General features: G+C 34.9%; 1 protein-coding gene across 7 annotated transcripts; it reads left to right on the plus strand.

Moving 5' to 3' along the window:
- The first annotated feature begins 6433 nt into the window (after positions 1 to 6433).
- Positions 6434 to 11862, plus strand: LOC130981869 (putative pentatricopeptide repeat-containing protein At1g12700, mitochondrial). Of its 7 annotated transcripts, none has more exons than XM_057905609.1 (8): positions 6434 to 8134; positions 9164 to 9195; positions 9299 to 9397; positions 9504 to 9572; positions 10609 to 10658; positions 10903 to 11210; positions 11543 to 11637; positions 11848 to 11862. In XM_057905609.1, exon 1 carries the CDS (start codon positions 6482 to 6484, stop codon positions 8123 to 8125), a length of 1644 nt encoding a protein of 547 aa, XP_057761592.1. In that variant the 5' UTR covers positions 6434 to 6481; the 3' UTR covers positions 8126 to 8134; positions 9164 to 9195; positions 9299 to 9397; positions 9504 to 9572; positions 10609 to 10658; positions 10903 to 11210; positions 11543 to 11637; positions 11848 to 11862. The 7 variants fall into 7 exon arrangements, with proteins under 7 accessions (XP_057761592.1, XP_057761594.1, XP_057761589.1 ...); XM_057905611.1 differs by lacking the exon at positions 11848 to 11862 and having other exon boundaries at positions 10903 to 11077; positions 11186 to 11210; positions 11543 to 11784; XM_057905606.1 differs by lacking the exon at positions 11848 to 11862 and having other exon boundaries at positions 11543 to 11784.
- The last annotated feature ends 8988 nt before the right edge of the window (positions 11863 to 20850 follow it).

Genomic DNA, 20850 nt, shown 5'->3' on the forward strand with positions numbered 1-20850 from the left:
AGCTCCTGTTGTGGCTAGGAAAGGTCTTCCAAGGATGATGCAATCATCCTCTTCCTTTCTAGTGTCTAAGATTATGAAATCAGCAGGGATGTAAAGGCCTTCAACCTTTACTAGCACGTCCTCTACTAATCCATAAGCTTGTCTCAATGACTTGTCTGCCAATTGTAATGAGAACAAGGCAGGTTGTACCTCAATGATCCCCACCTTCTCCATTACAGAGAGTGGCATAAGATTTATCCCTGACCCCAGATCACACAGAGCTTTTGCAAAGTTCATGGTGCCTATGGTGCAAGGTATTAAGAACTTGCCAGGATCTTGTTTCTTTTGAGGTAGAATTTTCTGAATCCAAGTATCCAGTTCACTAATGAGCAAGGGGGGTTCACTTTCCCAAGTCCCATTACCAAATAACTTGGCATTCAGCTTCATGATAGCTCCTAAATATTGAGCAACTTGCTCTCCAATTACATCTTCATCCTCTTCTGAGGATGAATAGTCTTCAGAGCTCATGAATGGCAGAAGAAGATTCAATGGAATCTCTATGGTCTCTGTATGAGCCTCAGATTCCTTTGGATCCTTAATAGGAAACTCCTTCTTGCTTGAAGGACGTCCCAGGAGGTCTTTCTCACTAGGATTTTCGTCCTCCTCCTCCCTTGTGCATTCGGCCATATTGACTATGTCAATGGCTTTGCACTCTCCGTTTGGATTCTCTTCTGTATTGCTTAGGAGAGTACTGGGAGGAGTTTCAATGACTTTCTTACTCAGCTGGCCCACTTGTGCCTCCAGATTTCTGATGGAGGATCTTGTTTCACTCATGAAACTGAAAGTGGCTTTTGACAGGTCAGAGACTACATTGGCTAAATTAGAAGTGTTTTGTTCAGAATTCTCTGTCTGTTGCAGAGAAGATGATGGATATGGCTTGCTATTGCCCAGCCTGTTGCGTCCACCATTGTTAAAGCCTTGTTGAGGCTTTTGTTGATCCTTCCATGAGAAATTTGGATTATTTCTCCATGATGAGTTATAGGTGTTTCCATAAGGTTCACTCATGTAATTAAACTCTGCCATGGCAGGGTTCTCAGGATCATAAGCTTCTTCAGAAGCTGCCTCTCTAGTACTGTTGGATGCATGTTGCCATCCATTCAGATTTTGAGAGATCATGTTGACCTGTTGAGTCAACACTTTGTTCTGAGCCAATATGGCATTCAGAGCATCAATTTCAAGAACTCCTTTCTTTTGAGGTACCCCATTATTCACGGAATTCCTCTCAGAAGTGTACATAAATTGGTTGTTTGCAACCATGTCAATGAGTTCTTGAGCCTCTTCAGGCGTTTTCTTTAGGTGAATAGATCCACCTGCAGAATGGTCCAATGACATTTTTGAAAATTCAGAGAGGCCATAATAGAATATATCTAATATGTTTGAACATCCACTCTCAGCTTGCTCAGCTTTTGAGGAGGAAAGAATTTATCCAAGAAGGCAGTGACTTCTAGCTCTGTCTCTTACAGCAAAAGGGAAAAGCATGAGTCTGTAGACTTCAGATCAACTCCATTTGTCTTTACAGTCTCACAGATCTGCAAGAACTCAGTTAAGAACTGATAGGGATCTTCAGATGGAAGTCCATAAAACAGTTTTTTTGTTGCATTAAAGCACTAGCTGAGGTTTCAGCTCAAAGTTGTTGGCTCCAATGGCAGAATGGAGATACTTCTTCCATCAAACTTGGACGTTGGCTTTGTGAAGTCACCAAGCATTCCCTTGCATTGTTATTATTTTCAGCTGCCATCCTCCTTCTCTTTTCGAAAATTTCTGAAAGGTTGTTTCTGGATTGTTGTAATTTAGCTCTCTCTTAATTTTCTCTTCAGAGTCCTTTCAGGTTCTGGATCAATTTCAACAAGAGTGCCTTTATCCTGGTTCCTGCTCTCATATGAAAGAGAAGAAACAAAAAAGAAGAGGAATCCTCTATGTCACAGTATAGAGATCCCTTTATGTTAGTAGAAGAAAAGGGGTAGAAGAATGAAGAAGGAGATTCGGATAAATAGATGGAGAGAGGTGAAGAGAAGTGTTAGTAATTAATAATTAAATAGAAGAAGAAAAGAAAGGAAATTTCGAAAATAATTTGAAAAATGGGTTAGTAATTTTCGAAAATTAGAGATAAAATGTAATTAAATTAAACATGAAACAATTAGTTAATTAAAAAGAATTTTTGAAAAAGGGATGAGATATTTTCGAAAATTAGAGAGAGAAAAGTAGTTAGGTGATTTTTGAAAAAGATAGAAACAACAAGAAGTTAGTTAGTTGATTGAAAAGATTTGAAATCAAAATTGAAAAGATAAGAAGATAAAAGTAGATAAGATATTTTGAAATCAAATTTTGAAAAAGATAAAATTTTGAGAAGGATAGATAAAAAGATAAGATAAAAATTTTAATAAAAAGATATTTTGAAAATATTTAATTTTTAAATGACTTGACTAACAAGAAACTACAAGATAAGATTCTAGAACTTAAAGATTGAACCTTCTTAACAAGAAAGTAACAAACTTCAATTTTTTAAACCAATCACATTAATTGTTAGCATATTTTCGAAAATTTGATATAAAGAGAAAAAGATTTTGAAAATATTTGAAAAAGATTTTGAAATTTCGAAAATTATAAAAAAATGAAAAAGATATGATTTTTTTGAAAAAGATTTTGAAAAGATAAGATTTTTAAAATTTGAAATTTTGACTTGACTTGTAAGAAACAACTAATTTTAAAAATTTTTGACCAAGTCAACCCAAAAATTTCGAAAATTTGGAGGGAAATAAGGAAAAGATATTTTTGATTTTGAATTTTTAATTATGAGAGAAAAACAACAAAATACTCATGCATGAAATTTTTAGATCAAAACAATGAATGCATGCAAGAATGCTATGAATGTCAAGATGAACACCAAGAACACTTTGAAGATCATGATGAACATCAAGAACATATTTTGAAAAATTTTTGATGCAAGAAAACAGCAAGACACCAAACTTAGAAATCTTTAATGCATGGACTCTAACAAACAAAAAATGCATATGAAAAACAACAACAACACAACAAGAAAACATCAAGATCAAACAAGAGGACTTATCAAGACAACGTGAAGATCATGAAGACCATGAATGCATGGATTTTTCGAAAAATGCAAGAAATTTTTAAAAGCATGCAATTGACACCAAACTTAAAATTGACTCAAGACTCAAACAAGAAACACAAAATAATTTTTTTATTTTTATGATTTAGAATTTTTTTTTGAATTTTTATTAATTTTTTCGAAAATAAAGTTTAGAAAAACGAAAAATAAAGAATTTTGAAAAAGATTTTGAAAAGAAAATTACCTAATCTGAGCACAAGATGAACCGCAGTTGTCACAACAATCCCCGGCAACGCGCAAAAACTTGGTGGACGAAATTGTGATCCATATTCTTTAAGTTGTACTCCTTGTACTTTTATGGAATTGAAATGGGCACGAGTGGACACAACTCCGTTCAACTAACCAGCAAGTGTACTGGGTCGTCCAAGTAATAAACCTTACGTGAGTAAGGGTCGATCCCACAGAGATTGTTGGTATGAAGCAAGCTATGGTCACCTTGTAAATCTCAGTTAGCAGATTAAATTGGTTATAAATTGGTTTATGGTTTCGAAAATAGAATAAGAAGAAATAATAAAAGGGATACTTATGCAGATTCATTGGTGGGAATTTCAGATAAGCGAATGGAGATACTGTATGGCTCAAGAACGCCTGCTTTCCCACTGCTTCAACTCAATCCTTCTTACCCCTTTCCATGGCAAGCTGTGTATAGGGGTTCACCGTTTGACGATGGCTACTTTGTATCCTCTCTGGAAAATGGTCCTCTGCGGCTGTCACTCGCATGGCTAATCGTCTGGAGGCATCACACTGGCCGAAGGCTACATCCCATCCTCGCAGTGAAAACTACGCTCACGCGCTCTGTCACAGCACGGCTAATCACTGGTTGGTTCCCGCTCCTACTGGAATAGAATCTCTTGATTCTTTTGCATCTGTCACTAACGCCCAGCACTTGCAAGTTTGAAGCACGTCACAGTCATTCATTACCGGAATCCTACTCGGAATACCACAGACAAGGTTAGACTTTCCGGATTCCCAGGATCCTACTCAGAATACCACAGACAAGGTGAGACTTTCCGGATCCTCATAAATGCCGCCATCTATCTAGCTTATACCACGAAGATTCTGTTGGGGAATCTAAGAGATACACATTCAAGCTCGGTTGCATGTAGAACGAAGGTGGTTGTCAATCACGCGCGTTCATAGGTGAGAATGATGATGAGCGTCACATAATCATCACATTCATCATGTTTTTGTGTGCGAATGAATATCTTGGAATAAGAATAAGTTGAATTGAATGGAAGAAAATAGAATTGCATTAATACTTGAGGTACAACAGAGCTCCACACCCTTAATCTATGGTGTGCAGAAACTCCACCGTTGAAAATACATAAGTAAAAGGTTCAGGCATGGCCGAATGGCCAGCCCCCAAAGTGATCAAAAGACCGAATGGTCAAGAGATGTCAAATACATTAATTAAATGTTCTATTTATAATAAACTAGCTCCTAGGGTTTACATGAGTAAGTAATTGATGCATAAATCCACTTCCGGGGCCCACTTGGTGTATGTTTGGGCTGAGCTTGATCTATCCACGAGCTGAGGCTTTTCTTGGAGTTGAACTCCAAGTTATGACGTGTTTTGGGCGTTCAACTCCGGATCATGACGTTTTTCTGGCGTTTAACTCCAGACAGCAGCATGTACTTGGCGTTCAACGCCAAGTTACGTCGTCAATTTCCGAATAAAGTATGGACTATTATATATTGCTGGAAAGCCCTGGATGTCTACTTTCCAACGCCGTTGAGAGCGCGCCATTTGGAGTTCTGTAGCTCCAGAAAATCCATTTTGAGTGCAGGGAGGTCAGATTCCAACAGCATCAGCAGTCCTTTTGTCAGCCTTTTTCAGAGTTTTGCTCAAATCCCTCAATTTCAGCCAGAAATTACCTGAAATCACAGAAAACACACAAACTCATAGTAAAGTCCAGAAATGTGAATTTAACATAAAAACTAATGAAAACATCCCTAAAAGTAGCTTGAACTTAATAAAAACTACCTAAAAACAATGCCAAAAAACGTATAAATTATCCGCTCATCACTCAGCAGCAGCTTTTAGGCACTTCTATAGTTTGTTACAGTTTGTTAGCTTAGTTTATGAGTCAAGTCAGTGTTAGTTAACTAGCTGTACATATAAATTGCAATTCCTCACATACTGCAAGTTCAGTTACTCAGTTGAATGCAATTTCACACTTTCTTAGCTTCTCTTTCTCTCTCTACTCCTCTCTTTGAATTTTTCCTCTGAGGCCTGGTACTTTTCAATTTAAATATCTAATCAAATCAATTAGTTGATATAGTTAGTTTATCATAATAACTTGTATTTAATGAGTTAAAAAAATAAATTAAAAAATATTTTTAAGAGTATGTCACATCAATTTTATCATTAAGTGGAGAAATTCGATTTTTATATAATAGAATAAATAGATAATGATGATGATAGGATAATTAGTGATTTTTTTTCCACGGATGGGCCTCGAGATCCTTTTTGTGGGTGTTTTTATTGATTGTTTTCACTATATATTTTTGTCTGCTTGTTTTGATTTTATTTTTGGAATGATGTATATTAGAATCTCTTTGGGTGGTTGGTCTTCATTTTTTATGGTATGTCCAAAACTTCAAATAGTAGCTATTAATGTTTAGAAATACATCATATTGTTCAATGAATTTACATTAAAAAAATGAATTGAAATTAACAAACTTAAAGAGCTCATTGTTTCTTAGTGACAAATTATTATTTAGCGTCCCTAATTTTAATGATAATAACTAATAGCTATGGGGTGCAATATTTTATTTGGTGATAATTTTTTATTTATTCCATTCATTTTTTTTTCAATGATAAATTGATTTATCAATATTGTTTGATAAATTTTTAAATATAAACAAAGATTAACTCTAATTAATTATTAGAGCATAAATAATGTCTAAATATAAATTCTTTAGTATATTCTTTTCTAGCATAATATTAAATATTTTTGGTCTTCTACTTTACTCGAAAAAACATATAGTAAAATTAGACAAAATTTTACAAACAGATATATATTAAATGTACCAACAAAATGATAGCAAGCGTGATGCTAATCCCTTCAAACATACTAATTCAGTTTATTTTAACATTTATACCACTTAACAAATTTTTTAAATTAATATTTATAATATTATTAAATTTTTAGTTAGGTCTTTATAATTTAAACATTTATAATTAAATCTATATACTAGAATAAAACTTTCAATTAGATCGTCTCTTTTATTTCTGTTAAAAAATGCTATTTCCGCAGAGTTAGCAAACTCCCTCAAACTTAGACAGCAGCGAGAGTGCGAATCACTAAAATGTTGTCATCCTCAACCTCAAGGTTCACTTTCATTTTTAGGTATTCTCTTCTCCATATCCCTAATTTTGTTTCCTTCCCTTCCTCTTCATCCCTTCACTATCATTCTACTCGCCAAGTTGATGAAGCTATTCATTCCTTCACTCGCATGCTCTCTATGCGTCGCCCTCCATCCATCATCCAATTCACCAAGATTTTGGGATCTCTTGCCAAGACCAACCATTTCCCCACCGCCGTTTCCCTTTTTCAGCAATTGCAAGCCAGGGGAATTGCGCCCAGCATATTCACTTTGAATATCTTAATCAATTGTTGCTGCGGCATGGGTCGTATGACGCTTGCTTCCTCTGTATTGGCCAAGATTTTCAGAATGGATTATCAACCTGATACGGTAACATTGACAACAATCCTGAAAGGTCTCTGTCTCTGTGGTAGTGTTGAAAAAGCAGTGCGCTTTCATGACAGAGTGCTAGCTCATGGATTTCACTTCAACCACGTCACTTATGGGACCTTGATCAATGGGCTCTGCAAGACCGGACACACATCAGCTGCTATTCAAATGTTGAGAAAGATCCCACGGTATGGCATTGCTCCTAATGTCTTCATGTACAGCGCAATTATTGATAGCCTCTGCAAGGATACACTTGTAAGTCAGGCTTTTTATTTATTCTCTGAGATGCTTGCTAAGGGAATTTCTCCTAATGTTATCACATACAGTTCTCTCATTTTTGGATTGTGTCTTGTGGGTCAATTTAAGGAAGCCATTGATTTGTTAAGTGATATGGTGCTTAGAAACATTACTCCTGATGTTTATACCTATAATACTTTGATTGATGGGCTATGCAAGGAAGGAAAGATCAAAGATGCTAAGAGTGTATTGGCTGTAATGACAAAACATGGTGTGAAACCAGATGTGGTTACTTATACCAGCTTAATGGATGGATATTGTTTGGTTAATCAGGTAAATAAGGCAAAATATATATTCAACACAATGGCCCAAACTAGAGTGTCACCCAATGTTCAAAGTTACAGTATCATGATTAACGGCTTCTGCAAAAGTAAAATGGTCGATGAAGCCTTGAATCTCTTTGAAGAAATGCGTCGTAAGTACTTGGTTCCAAACACGGTAACTTACAGCACTGTTATTGATGGCTTGAGCAAATCGAAGAGAATCTCCCGTGCTTTGGAGCTTCTTGTCGAGATGCATGATAGAGGTCAACCCGCTGATGTAGTCACTTACAATTCGTTGTTGGATGGGATGTTCAAAAACCAACAACCTAACAAGGCATTTATGTTATTCAATCAAATGAAAGAGTGTGCCATTGATCCAGATATATACACTTACAGTATACTTATAGATGGCCTATGCAAAGGTGGAAGACTTATAGATGCAAAAGAGATTTTTCAAGATCTTTCTGTTAAAGGCTATCGTCCAAATGTGAGGACATACAATATTATGATCAATGGGCTCTGCAAAGAGGGCTTGATTGAAGAAGCATTGGCACTCTTGTCAAAAATGGAAGGCAATGGTTGCTTACCAGATGCTGTGACTTTTGAAACTGTTATCCGTGCTTTGTTTGAAAAAGATGAGAATGACATGGCGGAGAAACTTCTTCGGGAAATGGTTGCTAGAGGCTTATTGAATTGATAAAAGAAGGTAAGATACGTCAACTCAAATTGAAATACATCTCATTGTTGCTGAATATGTATCATAGTTTTGTAAATTCTGTGTCTGTTGGGTCAGAGGACTTCGGCAATGCCATAACATTAATTAATTTTGCACTTTCGATCTTTGCAATTGCTATTATCCTTTTTAATTCCACTACTTTATTGATTCTTTAGGTGATATTCCTAGTTATAGCTTACAGTTTTAGTGTTTAAGATCTCTTTATAGCAATAGAGTGTTCTTTACTGTTATTCTATGAGATCATGCTACAAACTAAGCAAAACTAAAAAGATTGAAAATTTTGTGTTGTTGTTTGTTCTCTGCTATTTTGCCGTGCAACTTATTTTTCCTTATCTTTGTAGGTACCGTATATAAATCAAACTAATTCGTATGACTGTTTTATCATATAAGCAACCATGAACTATTGTTTATTGGATTGGATCCTCCAGGAATTGTCGTAAAAGGAAATTTAAGTACCTGTTAAGGATTTATTCTTAAGCTATATGGTTTTTCATTTCCATCTTAAAAATTAAACCCACCTTCTAAAATGCATGTCCCTTCTTTTCATCATCCTGAGCAACATTGAGTTAAGGTTAATATGGTTCAGTTGTCTCAAAATTTTTGGCCATTTACTTAATTATTGCTACTCAGTTGTAATGCTTGGAAATCGCTCCTGCTGAAAATATGTACATTATGAAGTACTTTTCCAGAGGATGTTTTTTCTCTTAATTCTTAGATAAATTACCTCATTATTTCTTGTCTAATATCCTGTGTAGACATTATTCCATTGTCTCTGACTCTCTGATTATTAGCATTTTAAAAAAACTCTTACTGGCTTGGAGTTTCATTGTGTGTTGTTGTGACGGAGGTGTTAAAAGTGAAACAATACAGAACTCTTTGAAATTGAATTTGATTTTATTTGGTGAATTTCTTTGCATTTATTTATTATTTTGATTAATGTTGTTCTGGAAGGATTACTTTTGATGACTCTGAAGTCTGAACTTTATATTTGCTATGCAGAGGAAGATACTGTTGAGATGGCCCTCGATACTGTAAGATTCTGTTTTCTTTTATTGCGATGTAGTTTCATTAAGCAAATTATTGCCATAATTAGTGAAACTCAGTGGATGTGACATATATCTCTTGAATCTACAGGCCCGAGGAATAAACCATTTGCACAACTGCACTCGAGTGATTGTACACCATGATTTGAAGTCACTAAATCTTCTTGTTGATAAAAATTGGGTTGTGAAGGTGTCAACTAATTGTCATGATTGAATTTTCTTGATAGCATGCTGATAGCTACCTGTAGATATGGTTTAATTGTTTTTTTTCACTGTTTCTTTTTTCTTTCGTATAGTTATGTGATTTTGGCTTATCAAGAATGAAGCACAGTACATTCCTTTCTTCCAGATCAACTGCAGGAACAGTAAGCTGTCATGATCCTCATTTCTAAGCTCAAATACTGTGTCATACCCTCTGCCTTCTGAATTATTCGTTCTTTCATGTTCTTGTTCTATATTTTGCTGCATAATTTTTATGTTCGTTGTGCTTTATATTCTTCTGAAGATATACAAACATACACAAATGGAGGCATTTGCTATTATCTTTTAACAAAAAATTTGGGAAACCAGGAGCTTCTTGCCGTTTAAAAATTCATTATGTTTGGCATGTTATATTAATCCTGTTGGGATGATGAATACCTATCTTTAGCCTGGGCTTATGTTATGTTCAATTTATAATACAATTACTAATTCTATGTGCCAAGAAAATGTCGATTGAATAGGGTTTGAGAGAATGAGAGAAGGAAGAAAACAGAGAGTGAGAAAGAAAAAAGAGGATTTGAAGAGAAAGACAAGAAATGTATGATCTGCATTACTAGTTAGCTTATCACTAATTTGTGCTTATGTATATTGAAGAGTAGCTTGCTGTGCAAGCTAGTACAAAAGGCACAACAGTCCGTTCATTCTTAAGTTAGTTATGATAGCTGTAACTAACAGCTCTCCTATGTAGCTAGCACTGTTCCAACAGCCAACAGTTCTCTCATAACTAACTCTTGTAACTCTTCTCTAGACTTTACCAACTCACTCTACTACGATGAATGGTCTTTGGTAACAAATGAGCAAATCTTTCTTAATTTTGTTGAGGCCTAAAGTTATTGTTTGGTAAGAGTTTCTGCCTTTCTGGACCAAAAATGTAAAGACAGGAGAGAGAGAGAGATAATTGGGCAAATTTTGTCTTAGGGAAGAGAAACTTTGTGCATTTTTCTGTCTCCTTTTCAAATTGGTCTGTGTCCTCTGATGATTGCCAAATGGAGCCTTAGTGTAACTACATGCTTTTCATCTCTACCTCGAGCTCCTCTCTTTCGTATGCGTGATCAGTTCCGATATGCTGCACGTATTTAGTTTTGCTGCTAAGCGTTTGTTTGGCATTGCAATATATTCATTTTTTATGACATGTTGCAGGCCGAGTGGATGGTGCCTGAAGTGTTAAGAAATGAACCTTCAAATGAAAAGTAAGCTCAGTTATTATTGGTTTTCATCATTAAATTTTTCTTTATTTTGCTTGTGGAGGAGGATTTTATTGTCTGTGTTCCTCTCTGACCTGAATCATCTGGCATAGGGAAAAATAAGTTGGAATTTTTATTACATATAACTGTTCTTTGGCTTCCTTGTCTTGTCGTTCTTCTCATTGGTTTTGCCACCCTTTTAAGGCATTCATAATTTTGTGATTATAACAAGTGGTGATTGGATATCCAGGTGCGATGTTTATACTTTGGAGTCATATTATGGGAGCTCTCTACTTTGCAACAGCCCTGGGGTGGAATCAATCGATGCAAGTTGTGGGTGCTGTCGGTTTCCAGCATCGTTGCCTTGTCATTCCAGATGATATGGACCCTGCTATCACGGATATTATCAAGCAATGCTGGCAGACGTGAGTGTACTCTTCAATCATTTTATCTGTATTCTAAGATATCAGAACTCTTGCTTATAGCATTCTGAAAACCGCTTGTTCTATCGGATATGAATAATCACATGAAAGGAAATACACATCTGATCTTGCCAAGGTACAGTTTTGTTTCAATATAACCATTTTTTTAATAAAAAATCCTTATAAAGTGCAAGCCAGTTTCAACAAACCCCTGTAATGACGACTCGTTGTTTTCTCTAAAGATTTTTATGCATGATAGGGACTTGATTACACAATTTTTAAACTAGAAGACTTGGTTGAAAAATATTTGTACAGCATATGGACTTAATTGAAAACTTCTAGACTACAGGGATTTGTCGAAAATATTTCGCATATACAGGATGCCCTTGCAAATGTTTAAGCTTTAGGAACCTTTATAATACTTAACCTACAATCATGGTTGGTGTGATATGATACTCTTTTGTGCAGTAGAGATCCAAAGTTGAGAACTACAGAAATAATGGCGGCGCTGAAGCCGTTGCACAAGCCGAACATTGGTTCTCAATCTGAAGTGTCGAAACCAGGTAGGCATGAGAAGGCTCAGTCATCAAGAGTTGGTGCCGACTCAGCTAACCATATCTTTTTCCATTTTTGCTGATAAAGAAAATGATGGGAAGACGAGTTGTATAGTATTTTTGCTCATTCAGTTCTGTAATTCTTTTCAGTCTTGTCCCTTCTCTTTCCTTTTTTTTATTTATTTCTTTCTTCTCATTTACTTTTAATTTTTTTTGCAGTGGAGTCATTATCAGTTTGTACCATTTGTTTGTGTACACAATTCTTTGTAATTTTGCTGTAATCAATTCTAAATTTTTATGTGCATAAATTATGAGATGTTGCAGTTGTAGCTTGAATGCAAGAAAAATTGATAATGCGTGGAAATTGTTTGGTGCTGTAAATGCAAATTGGATAAATTTTTTATTTTTATTTTTATTTTTTTTTCATTTTTTAATTGGATGGGGCCAAGGGTTATGTCTAAGGCTTGGTGATAAAGTTTTTTAAAAAAGTATTTTTCACTGAAAAGCACAAATTTTTTATTTTGCATTTGATAAATAAAAGAATTGTGTTCATACTTACAAATTTTAAAAGATAAGAGTGTTTTTAAAAGGATTTAAGATAGAATTTTTTAAAAATGATTTTATTTATTAAAATTAAAAGATTTAATATAATTTTATACATTAATTGATATCTAAATATAATTTTTATATTAATGTATATTATAGTATATTTAAATCTTAAAAGTTATTTTATTAAATGTTATTGTTATTTGTGTTTATTAAAAATTATTTTTAATTTAATTTATCAAATATAAATACTATAATTTTTTTAAAAATTATTTTTTAAAATTAATTTTTATAAACTATTTTAAAAAATAAAAATTTTACTAAACAAAGCTTAACTCCTTCACCCTTTTTGTTCGAAAAAATAATATTGTTTATATTTTTATCAAACTCGTAAAAATGATGTCTTTTGGTTTGAATTTAATGGATAGAAAAGAATGAAAGTGCTTTAGTATTTTATTAATTACATATATTTAATTACATGAGGTTATATTTGTAAAAATAATATGAATAGTTATTTAAAAAATTATATAATTAAATAAAAATATAAAATAATTTATATTTTTTGTATATTAAAATTAAATATTTTTTATCTTTTAAAATGATTTTGTTAGCAGATCAAACATAACTTTTTTAGAGAAGTGATTGAGAAGTGATTGAGAAGCCAATTCAAATAGATTAATTGTAGTAAACAAAGAAAAAATATATCTTTTTAATTTGCTTTTCTTAATTAATGTTATAAAATAGACTTACATAAAATTATTTTTATATAAAATTAATAGTTAAAATTTTTTAAATAGTAATTAATTACATTTATTAAATTATTTAATAATTTTTAAATATTATTTTCATAAAAAAAATGAATGTAAGTTTTTTTTATAAAATATAATTTTTATCAATGCTTTTTAAGTGAAATAAAAAAAGTAAAAAAATGTGATATAATAAAAGATTATTGTTATGCTAATGAAACTTTTTTTTTTCTTCACATGATGAACTGAAGTAGCATACTTAGTCTTGAGACAGCTTTTCTGCTTCGTTACAGAAGTTTTATTTCCTCTATAGCATATTAGCATGATGTAATTAATGTTAATAGGATATAAAAGAGGAGATGTGGACAGTGGGTTATTCGATACTCGGTGACACAATTATTTGGTTGAATCAAACAAAAATTCATGCTAAATGCACTAATGAAGTGTTTCTACAAAAATTGATAGTATGCAATGGTATTTTTGGACCTTGTAATATCATGCGCCTCACTTATACACTGACTGATATATATATACCCCCACATTTACTTAAACAGACTAGTGAGCTAATCATTAGACCAACTCAACTTGATTTTTGACTGATATATATATATATAGGGGCTTTGCGTTATGAGGTAATGGGCATATTTATCAAGGCCCATCACACTATTAGAAGATCCAGAAAAGTCCAACTGGATGGTTTTGTTGACAATTATAGAATTAGATCCATTTAGCCATTTTTTTGTATTTTTCTTTTGAGTAACGGGTATATATGAGAATAACATAATATAAAAGCTGTTCTGTTTCTTGAACTCTAACTATTAAAGGGTATTAATTAGAATTTTTTATTTTAATAAATAAAATAAATGTGATAATTTTCACAATAAATAATTTAAAAAATATTTATTGATTTAAATTCTTCAGTCATATCTCATTTACAGTATAAACGAGATAACATTTTATGTATCTCGTTTGCACCGTAAATGAGATAAGACATATCAGCGGTAACGTGTATATCTCGTTTACATTGTAAATGAGATATGTATATATCGTTTACACTGTAAATGAGATACATGAAATGTCTATTTCGTTGACAGTGTAAACGAGATAAATGGAGGACAAAGTGGCAGCAACTATAAAAGGATGTGTAACCTTTAGTATTCTCCACAAACATTTCCTATCCTTTTCATGTCCATCTCGTTTAATGGCCAGTAACAGTCCATACATAGTTGTGCTTCTTTATCCCAATTGTCATATGAGAAATGGCGATAATGGAGTGATATTTGAGTGTGAGGATCTGATATTGTTTCGCACTCAGCGTGTGAATACATTGTCGGATTTGAAGAGTTTGATATTGAGCAAGCTCGGTAGTACAGAAGTGAGGGAGATCAGAAGGGTGGCGTATAGGTTGCTAGCATCCATGGGTGACGGAGTCTTCCGGTTTTGACTATTTCGACTTCAAGGGGACGAGCATGTCCGACTGATGTTCGACATCCATGGGAGGATCATGGTGGAGCAGGTAATGGAGTTTTCTGCCGAGGTGGGACATAGTGGTGGTGGTGGTTCTATACACTCGACCTATGTACAGGACGACCGACCTCTCGCACCATCGCCCATTCATGTCGCCATTCCAGTGGATAAGGAAGAGGAGGGCGAGGAGGAGTCGGACGAGGATTACATAGCGGACAGTGCGGACAGTCATTAGTCCGATGGTGGAAATGAGGATATGTTTATTCCGGAAACACCTGTCTAGACTGTGGCGCGCCATGTCCTGCCACCACCTCACCCAATTTCGGCGTTATCGGTAGTACCAAGTCACTATCACAGTCTGGATCTGGACGCCATGCCTGAGAGGACTCCATTTTCTGACACGGGTGAAGAGGATTATAACCTAGACGGCGGTGTAGAATATCAAGTCGGCCACAGGTTCAAAAGCCAAGAGGCAGTGCTTCAGGGTGTGAAGAACTACAGTATTTGCAAGAGTGCGAAGTACCGGGTGATCGAATCGGACCGGTTAAAGTACCATGCACAATGCTGTCAAGTCTCGAGTGGGTGTCAATGGAGCCTCCATGTGGCCCTTCGGCAAAACTTTGGTTACTGGTAAGTTCAACTTTAATTATGCTTTTCGGTACTTCTATATGATATATTAAGTAGATTTGAGATATGGCTAAAGCAATACTGTTTTGTTGTGTTCAAGGAGGTTCAGAGGGTTGGTGGAGCGCATAGTTGTCTAGCACCTACCATGTCTCAAGACCATCGTCAGTTCGAAAGCAGTCTGATCTGCAGGGTCATATTGCCGTTGATTCAGTCCACATTCCGATTTTGCAAGGTGCGGTGCATGCAAGTTATCACTTCAAACCATCCTACAGAAAGGTGTGGATGGCAAAGAAGAAGGCAATTGCAAAAATATAAAGGGATTGGGAAGAGTCACACAATAAGGTGCCGAAGCTGCTTCAGGCACTGCAAAACTGCTTTCCTGGAACCATTTGTGACATACGCGTCAAACCGTTCTACGATGGACACCTCCTAGTACGCGACTGCAGCATGTTCGACAAGGTGTTTTGGGCTTTCTCGTCATGTGTCAAGGCCTTCAAGCATTGCAAGTCGTTTGTATCTATAGACAGCACGCATCTGTATGGCAGGTACGGTGGAGTGTTGCTTATTGCGGTGGCGTAAGACGGGAACAGCAACATCCTGCCTATTGCTTTTGCCATTGTCGAGTCCAAGAGCACCGAGTCATGGTCGTTCTTCCTTAATAATCTGAAATGCCACGTCACCTCACAAGACGACCTGCTGGTTATCTCCAACAGATCTCAGGCCATCAAGGCCGCGCTATGTAATACCCTCACTACCAGAATGTCACGCTTCCGGCTGCGCCACTCTGATAGCAAGAAGTATTACGAGTACTTTATATATTTAATATCAAAATAGGAGCCTGTGACTTAACACCGTATTGCTGATTACTTTGAAATTCGGAAATAAATACTTTATCTTAAAAAAAACAAGCAGGCATAGATCCATATACAAGACTTCTTACATAATATCTTATAATATAATATATATAAAACATACAACTCCTATCCCTCTTACAAAATTGTAATAACAAAGACGATGGGAGAAAATAATCTAATTAATACAACAACATATAAACCAAACGCAGTATAACTCTTCTTAATGCTTCTTCATCCGGTTCTTGAAAAGGTAAAGCTGTAGGGGGTGAGAACCTAACCACATGGTCTCACCACGGAGTTTCATAACTGTCATAAGAAGATATTTAATAAGAAATCCATTTTTTAAGTTCAGTGACTATCATTGCCTTATGAATCCTTTTTAAAACTAATAGCTAGTCATTCAAAATCTTTTCAAAGAAACAATGTTTAATCTTTCAGAAATCCAAAAACCTTTATTTTCTTATAAGAAAATCTCAATCAGAAACCAACCACACAATCAGTCAATATAATCATCAATTCAGCACCAAAGTTCATTCTCAAAAGTAGCACACCAGGACAAACACAAGCAGAACAGACAAAGAAGGCACATGTTTAGGTAACAGTTACAGCAAATAGTTCATATAGAAGTTAAAAATAGTTTAACAATTAGGCAAACCAAAACAAGTTCAAACCCAAGCAAAGCATACAAATGCATACAATAATGCATGCCTGTCCTATGGCTAATGAGCTCATCTGTCGGTTATCCAACCAACCCAACAAGTCCGAAAATCTTAGACTGTCCCCCGACGTGCATCTCCAAGAGTCTATGCATAGCTTTTTCTCAAATAATCAATATTGCTCAATGGGGGTTACATTCCCGGGAATTTATAGTGCCCGGTTACACTTACGTCGTAGGGTCAATAGAGTATCGAGCTTTCAACCTGGAGCAAGTGGTGGCAGGCCACTACGTTTACCCATAAAAACTTGTGTCTCAGATAATTCAATTTCATAAGCCATATAAATAATTCATTCAACATTCATCAATGTTTAAGTCATTCTCAACAACATCATCATCCATATCTCATTTCCAAATTCATTTAAAATCATATTTCAAAGAAAATCCTAATCGGCCTTCTTTCCATTTCGTTCACTAACAATTCCCAATCCAAAACATAACTCTTCCTTTGATAAATGAAGTAATCTTAAATCATATAATGCTTAGAATTAAACCTTTTAAAATAACTACTTCAAATGAAACTTCTAATTTTATAAAATTTCGGTAGCATCTCCTCTAAAACTCGGATTCTGCTACCCTTTTCGGGTCCCATCCAAATATTTCTCAAACATTTTCTCAATTATTTCCAAATCTCAATAATTTTTCAAAATTCAACCAGTTCCAATATCAAATTATTTTCAAAGAGAATCAATGCCAATAATAAATCTCTTTTTAAAATCAAACCAGTTCAAATACTAAATCGTTTATAAAGTCAGACTAACTCAAAATTAAACCGTTTCCAAAATTAATTCAGTTTCATATTTCAAATCATTTCCAAAGCCGATTCGTTTACATTATCAAAAATAGCTTCAAAATAAAAAAAGCCACTTTTCATAATAATCAACTAAATAACCTTTCAAATTAATTTCCTTTCAGCAATCACAAACTACTCAAGCAATCAAGCAATCAGTCATTCAGTCCAGCAAACAACCATATTTATAAGACAATCATAATCATAGATATAGGTTTCTCACATTAATATCTATTTATAACAACTCTGTAAGATAAAATAAATTTTAAGAAAATCCTACCTTGACAAGCAAACCCACAACCAAACGCGTCAGATAATTTCTTTTCTCCTCGGCCTGAAATTGAACGGCATCAAGTCCGACTATTTCCCGCAGCCGTAACATCCCCAAAAGCGCCACTCACAACAAAACTCGATCCTGAGATATTAACGTCGCGTAAAATTTAATAATCTATAACAGAACGGCAACTGAAAGAGTTCGGAACCAGGAATGACTTACTGGGCTTACGAATAATTGAGAAAACGGAGCAACGGCATCCCCGGTGACGACGCAGCAGCTTGAGGCCGCTTGCAACAGCCATTAAACTCAGCACGCAAGACTCGGGGCTCAATCCTACGTTACCAACATCTTAGAACCTTCAATAACTCATAACAGATTACCAATTTTTAAAGATCTTAGAACGAAACGCTTACTGAGTCAGAAGATCCAGTGGCAGTCTCGTTTCCGGTGGCAGAGACAAGGTACGGAGACAATTTCTGGCAGTGGCGGTGGGGACAGCTTCACGAATGGTGACGCGGTTTGGTGACGCGGTTCAGCGACGGGTCAGGTGCGCATCTCCTTTCTCCATAGCTCTCTCACGGTGCAGCTCCCCCCTCTCTTCCTCTCCTTTTCTCCCTTTCGCTCCTTCTATTTCTTTCTTTCTTTCTTTCCATGAATTTGCTGCTGAGTTTGGGAAAGAAAAGGGATTTGGTGGCTGAAGGAGGTAAGGCGGCTAGGTTTTTGGGGAAATTAGGGTTAGGGTGATATTTTGGGGATTTAGGGTTTTGGTAAAAATTAGGTATAAGGATAATTTGATAATTTTAATAAAATTAGAGCATAAAGTATTAATATTAGAAAAACTAATTTAATCTCTAAAATTACTTTAAAATATTATTTGTGGTATAAAAATACTAATTGATTCTCAATAAATTACTCTAATTGAAATTACATGGTAATATAATTAATTTTCTTTACCTTTAACTTAAAGTATTAAATGATATAAATATAAAGCATCTAAAATCGAATCATATAAAATTCTTATTATCTCATAACTACCAACTTTATAATTTAAATATAGAAAATAATTCAATAATTATAAAATTAGACAAAATTCTAATTTAAATAGCCAAACCTCATTATTTTTGAATTTCTAGAACTTTAAATCATAAATAGGAAAATAATCCATAGGTATAGAGTTTGGATAAAAACCTTAATTTATTTCAATTCCAATTAATTGCCGTTAATTATTTTCAATAAAAATAATTTCTGAAATTAAAACTATAAATAAATATATGATTTGAGATTGATTTAAAATATGACTTTTCAAAAGTCTTGGCTCTTACACGCTAAGCTCCGATAACAGTGATTGGCATCCCCCAAGAGCCTTCCATGCCTACTACATCAGACACATGGCGACGAATTTCATGACTCGGTTCAAGTTAGCCGAGGGCAAGAGATACCTCATAAATGCTGCTTACATAATATAGCACCTGGCGTACTGTCGGAGGGTCGTCTGTCGGGGGCATCTGGCGGACACGATACCGTAGCCACACCAACTTCAGCATGAAAGACTCCTTCCTCTACACAGCCTGCTGTGCCGCCACCGGAGGCCTGGCATCCAGCAGCTGCTCTACCATAGCCCACGTCTCCGTGTCGTACCACCTACCGAAATCACGGAGGCACCCCCAACGGGGTTACTGTGTGCGCGTAGGCCTAGGTGGTATGCCACGTCCTGCAGGGTGATGGTGACCTCACCCCAAGGGAGGTGAAACGTGTGCGTCTCCAGACGCCACTCCACAAGTGCCGAAATTAGGGAATTGTCAAAAGTGAAGTCCCTGGGGGGAACCATGTCGCCGAATCGAGCCTCAGCCAGATACGGGACGATGGCGTCAGGTGGAGGAACAGTATGACTCACTCGTCGAGGCAGTAGAAGGCGAGTCCTTTGAAGAATTATAAAAAAAATTCAACCTTATAAAGAGATGATTATAAATTTTTGTTTTACTGAATTCTTTTTTTTTATTTAGTAATTAGATCAGCTTAACATGATACACAACACATTAGACGTTAAGCAAATATTTCTATTTAAACTACAGCTACTTCTACTTAGCAACATACTTCCATATTTTTAGCTTACACATATCTCTAAATTACATATGGCAGTAAGCAAATCCTAATTAGAACGTTATAAATACTAACAACATAGCACAAGAAAAACAGAGTTCCAAACCAATAAATAAGTCATAACATCTTTGCACAAGCAAATAGAGTTCTAAATTCCTCTTAGAGACCTATCCCTAAACCATTTAACTACGTACTTGTCACTATAAGACTACCCTAACAATGGCCACATACTTAGATTAAACAAAAAGAACGTAACTAACCTCAAAGTCGGCCGCCCCGGCGTAATGCAACGTTTCGTTTATCCTGTTGATGTCTCCGTCATTCTCCGCCTGGCGCGCCATCACCTTATCAGTCTAAAATAAGGTAGGAAAAAGTTAAAAGATGGGAGAAAGAGGTTGACTAAGTCAAAATGGAGCCCTGCACAATGCTATAAACGACATATACTTATAGGCGCGGATAGACCTTATCTTGTTTACAGTGTAAACGAGATAAGTAATATATCTGATGTATCTTATCTCGTTTATACTGTAAACGAAATACACATAATTTCATCTTGTTTACAGTGTAAAGAAGATAAAAAAAAAATTTAAAACGGTAAATAATTTTTAAATTATGATTTTGGTAATAATTACATTTATTTTATTTATAAAAATAAAAAATCCGTATTAATTATGAGAAATGAAGCAAAAATAGAATTTGGCACACGTTGGATATATAAGTAGTGATGCAATGCGTATGTTTCCTATGGTTCTTTCCCTATCAATATTTAAAAATCTTTGGCAGAGAAAATATTTTTTGGCCACAAGCCCACAAGAACTGAATAATGGAGTTGTCAATTTGCATAAGAAATTTTAATTTGTCGTTTTTTTTTTGTGATATTTCTTAATTCAATATGTCAAGAATTAACTTATTGTAAATTATAATTTTATTTAAAGGTTTGTTATTGACTAATTAATTATTATATATAAGATAAAATTTAAAAATTTAACACTTATTTAAATAAATTAATACGTTAATCATTGTATTAATTTATCTTATTTATTTATTTTTTTGGTCTTGTAATTTGTCTTATTGTTTAAGAGGTGGTAATTGTCAAAGGG

This window comes from Arachis stenosperma, chromosome 5 (assembly GCF_014773155.1).
Source record: "Arachis stenosperma cultivar V10309 chromosome 5, arast.V10309.gnm1.PFL2, whole genome shotgun sequence".
Lineage (NCBI taxonomy): Eukaryota > Viridiplantae > Streptophyta > Magnoliopsida > Fabales > Fabaceae > Arachis > Arachis stenosperma.

Excerpts from the sequence above, each read along its gene's own strand:
- LOC130981869 (XM_057905609.1), top strand. The coding sequence starts at position 6,482 with ATGTTGTCATCCTCAACCTCAAGGTTCACTTTCATTTTTAGGTATTCT.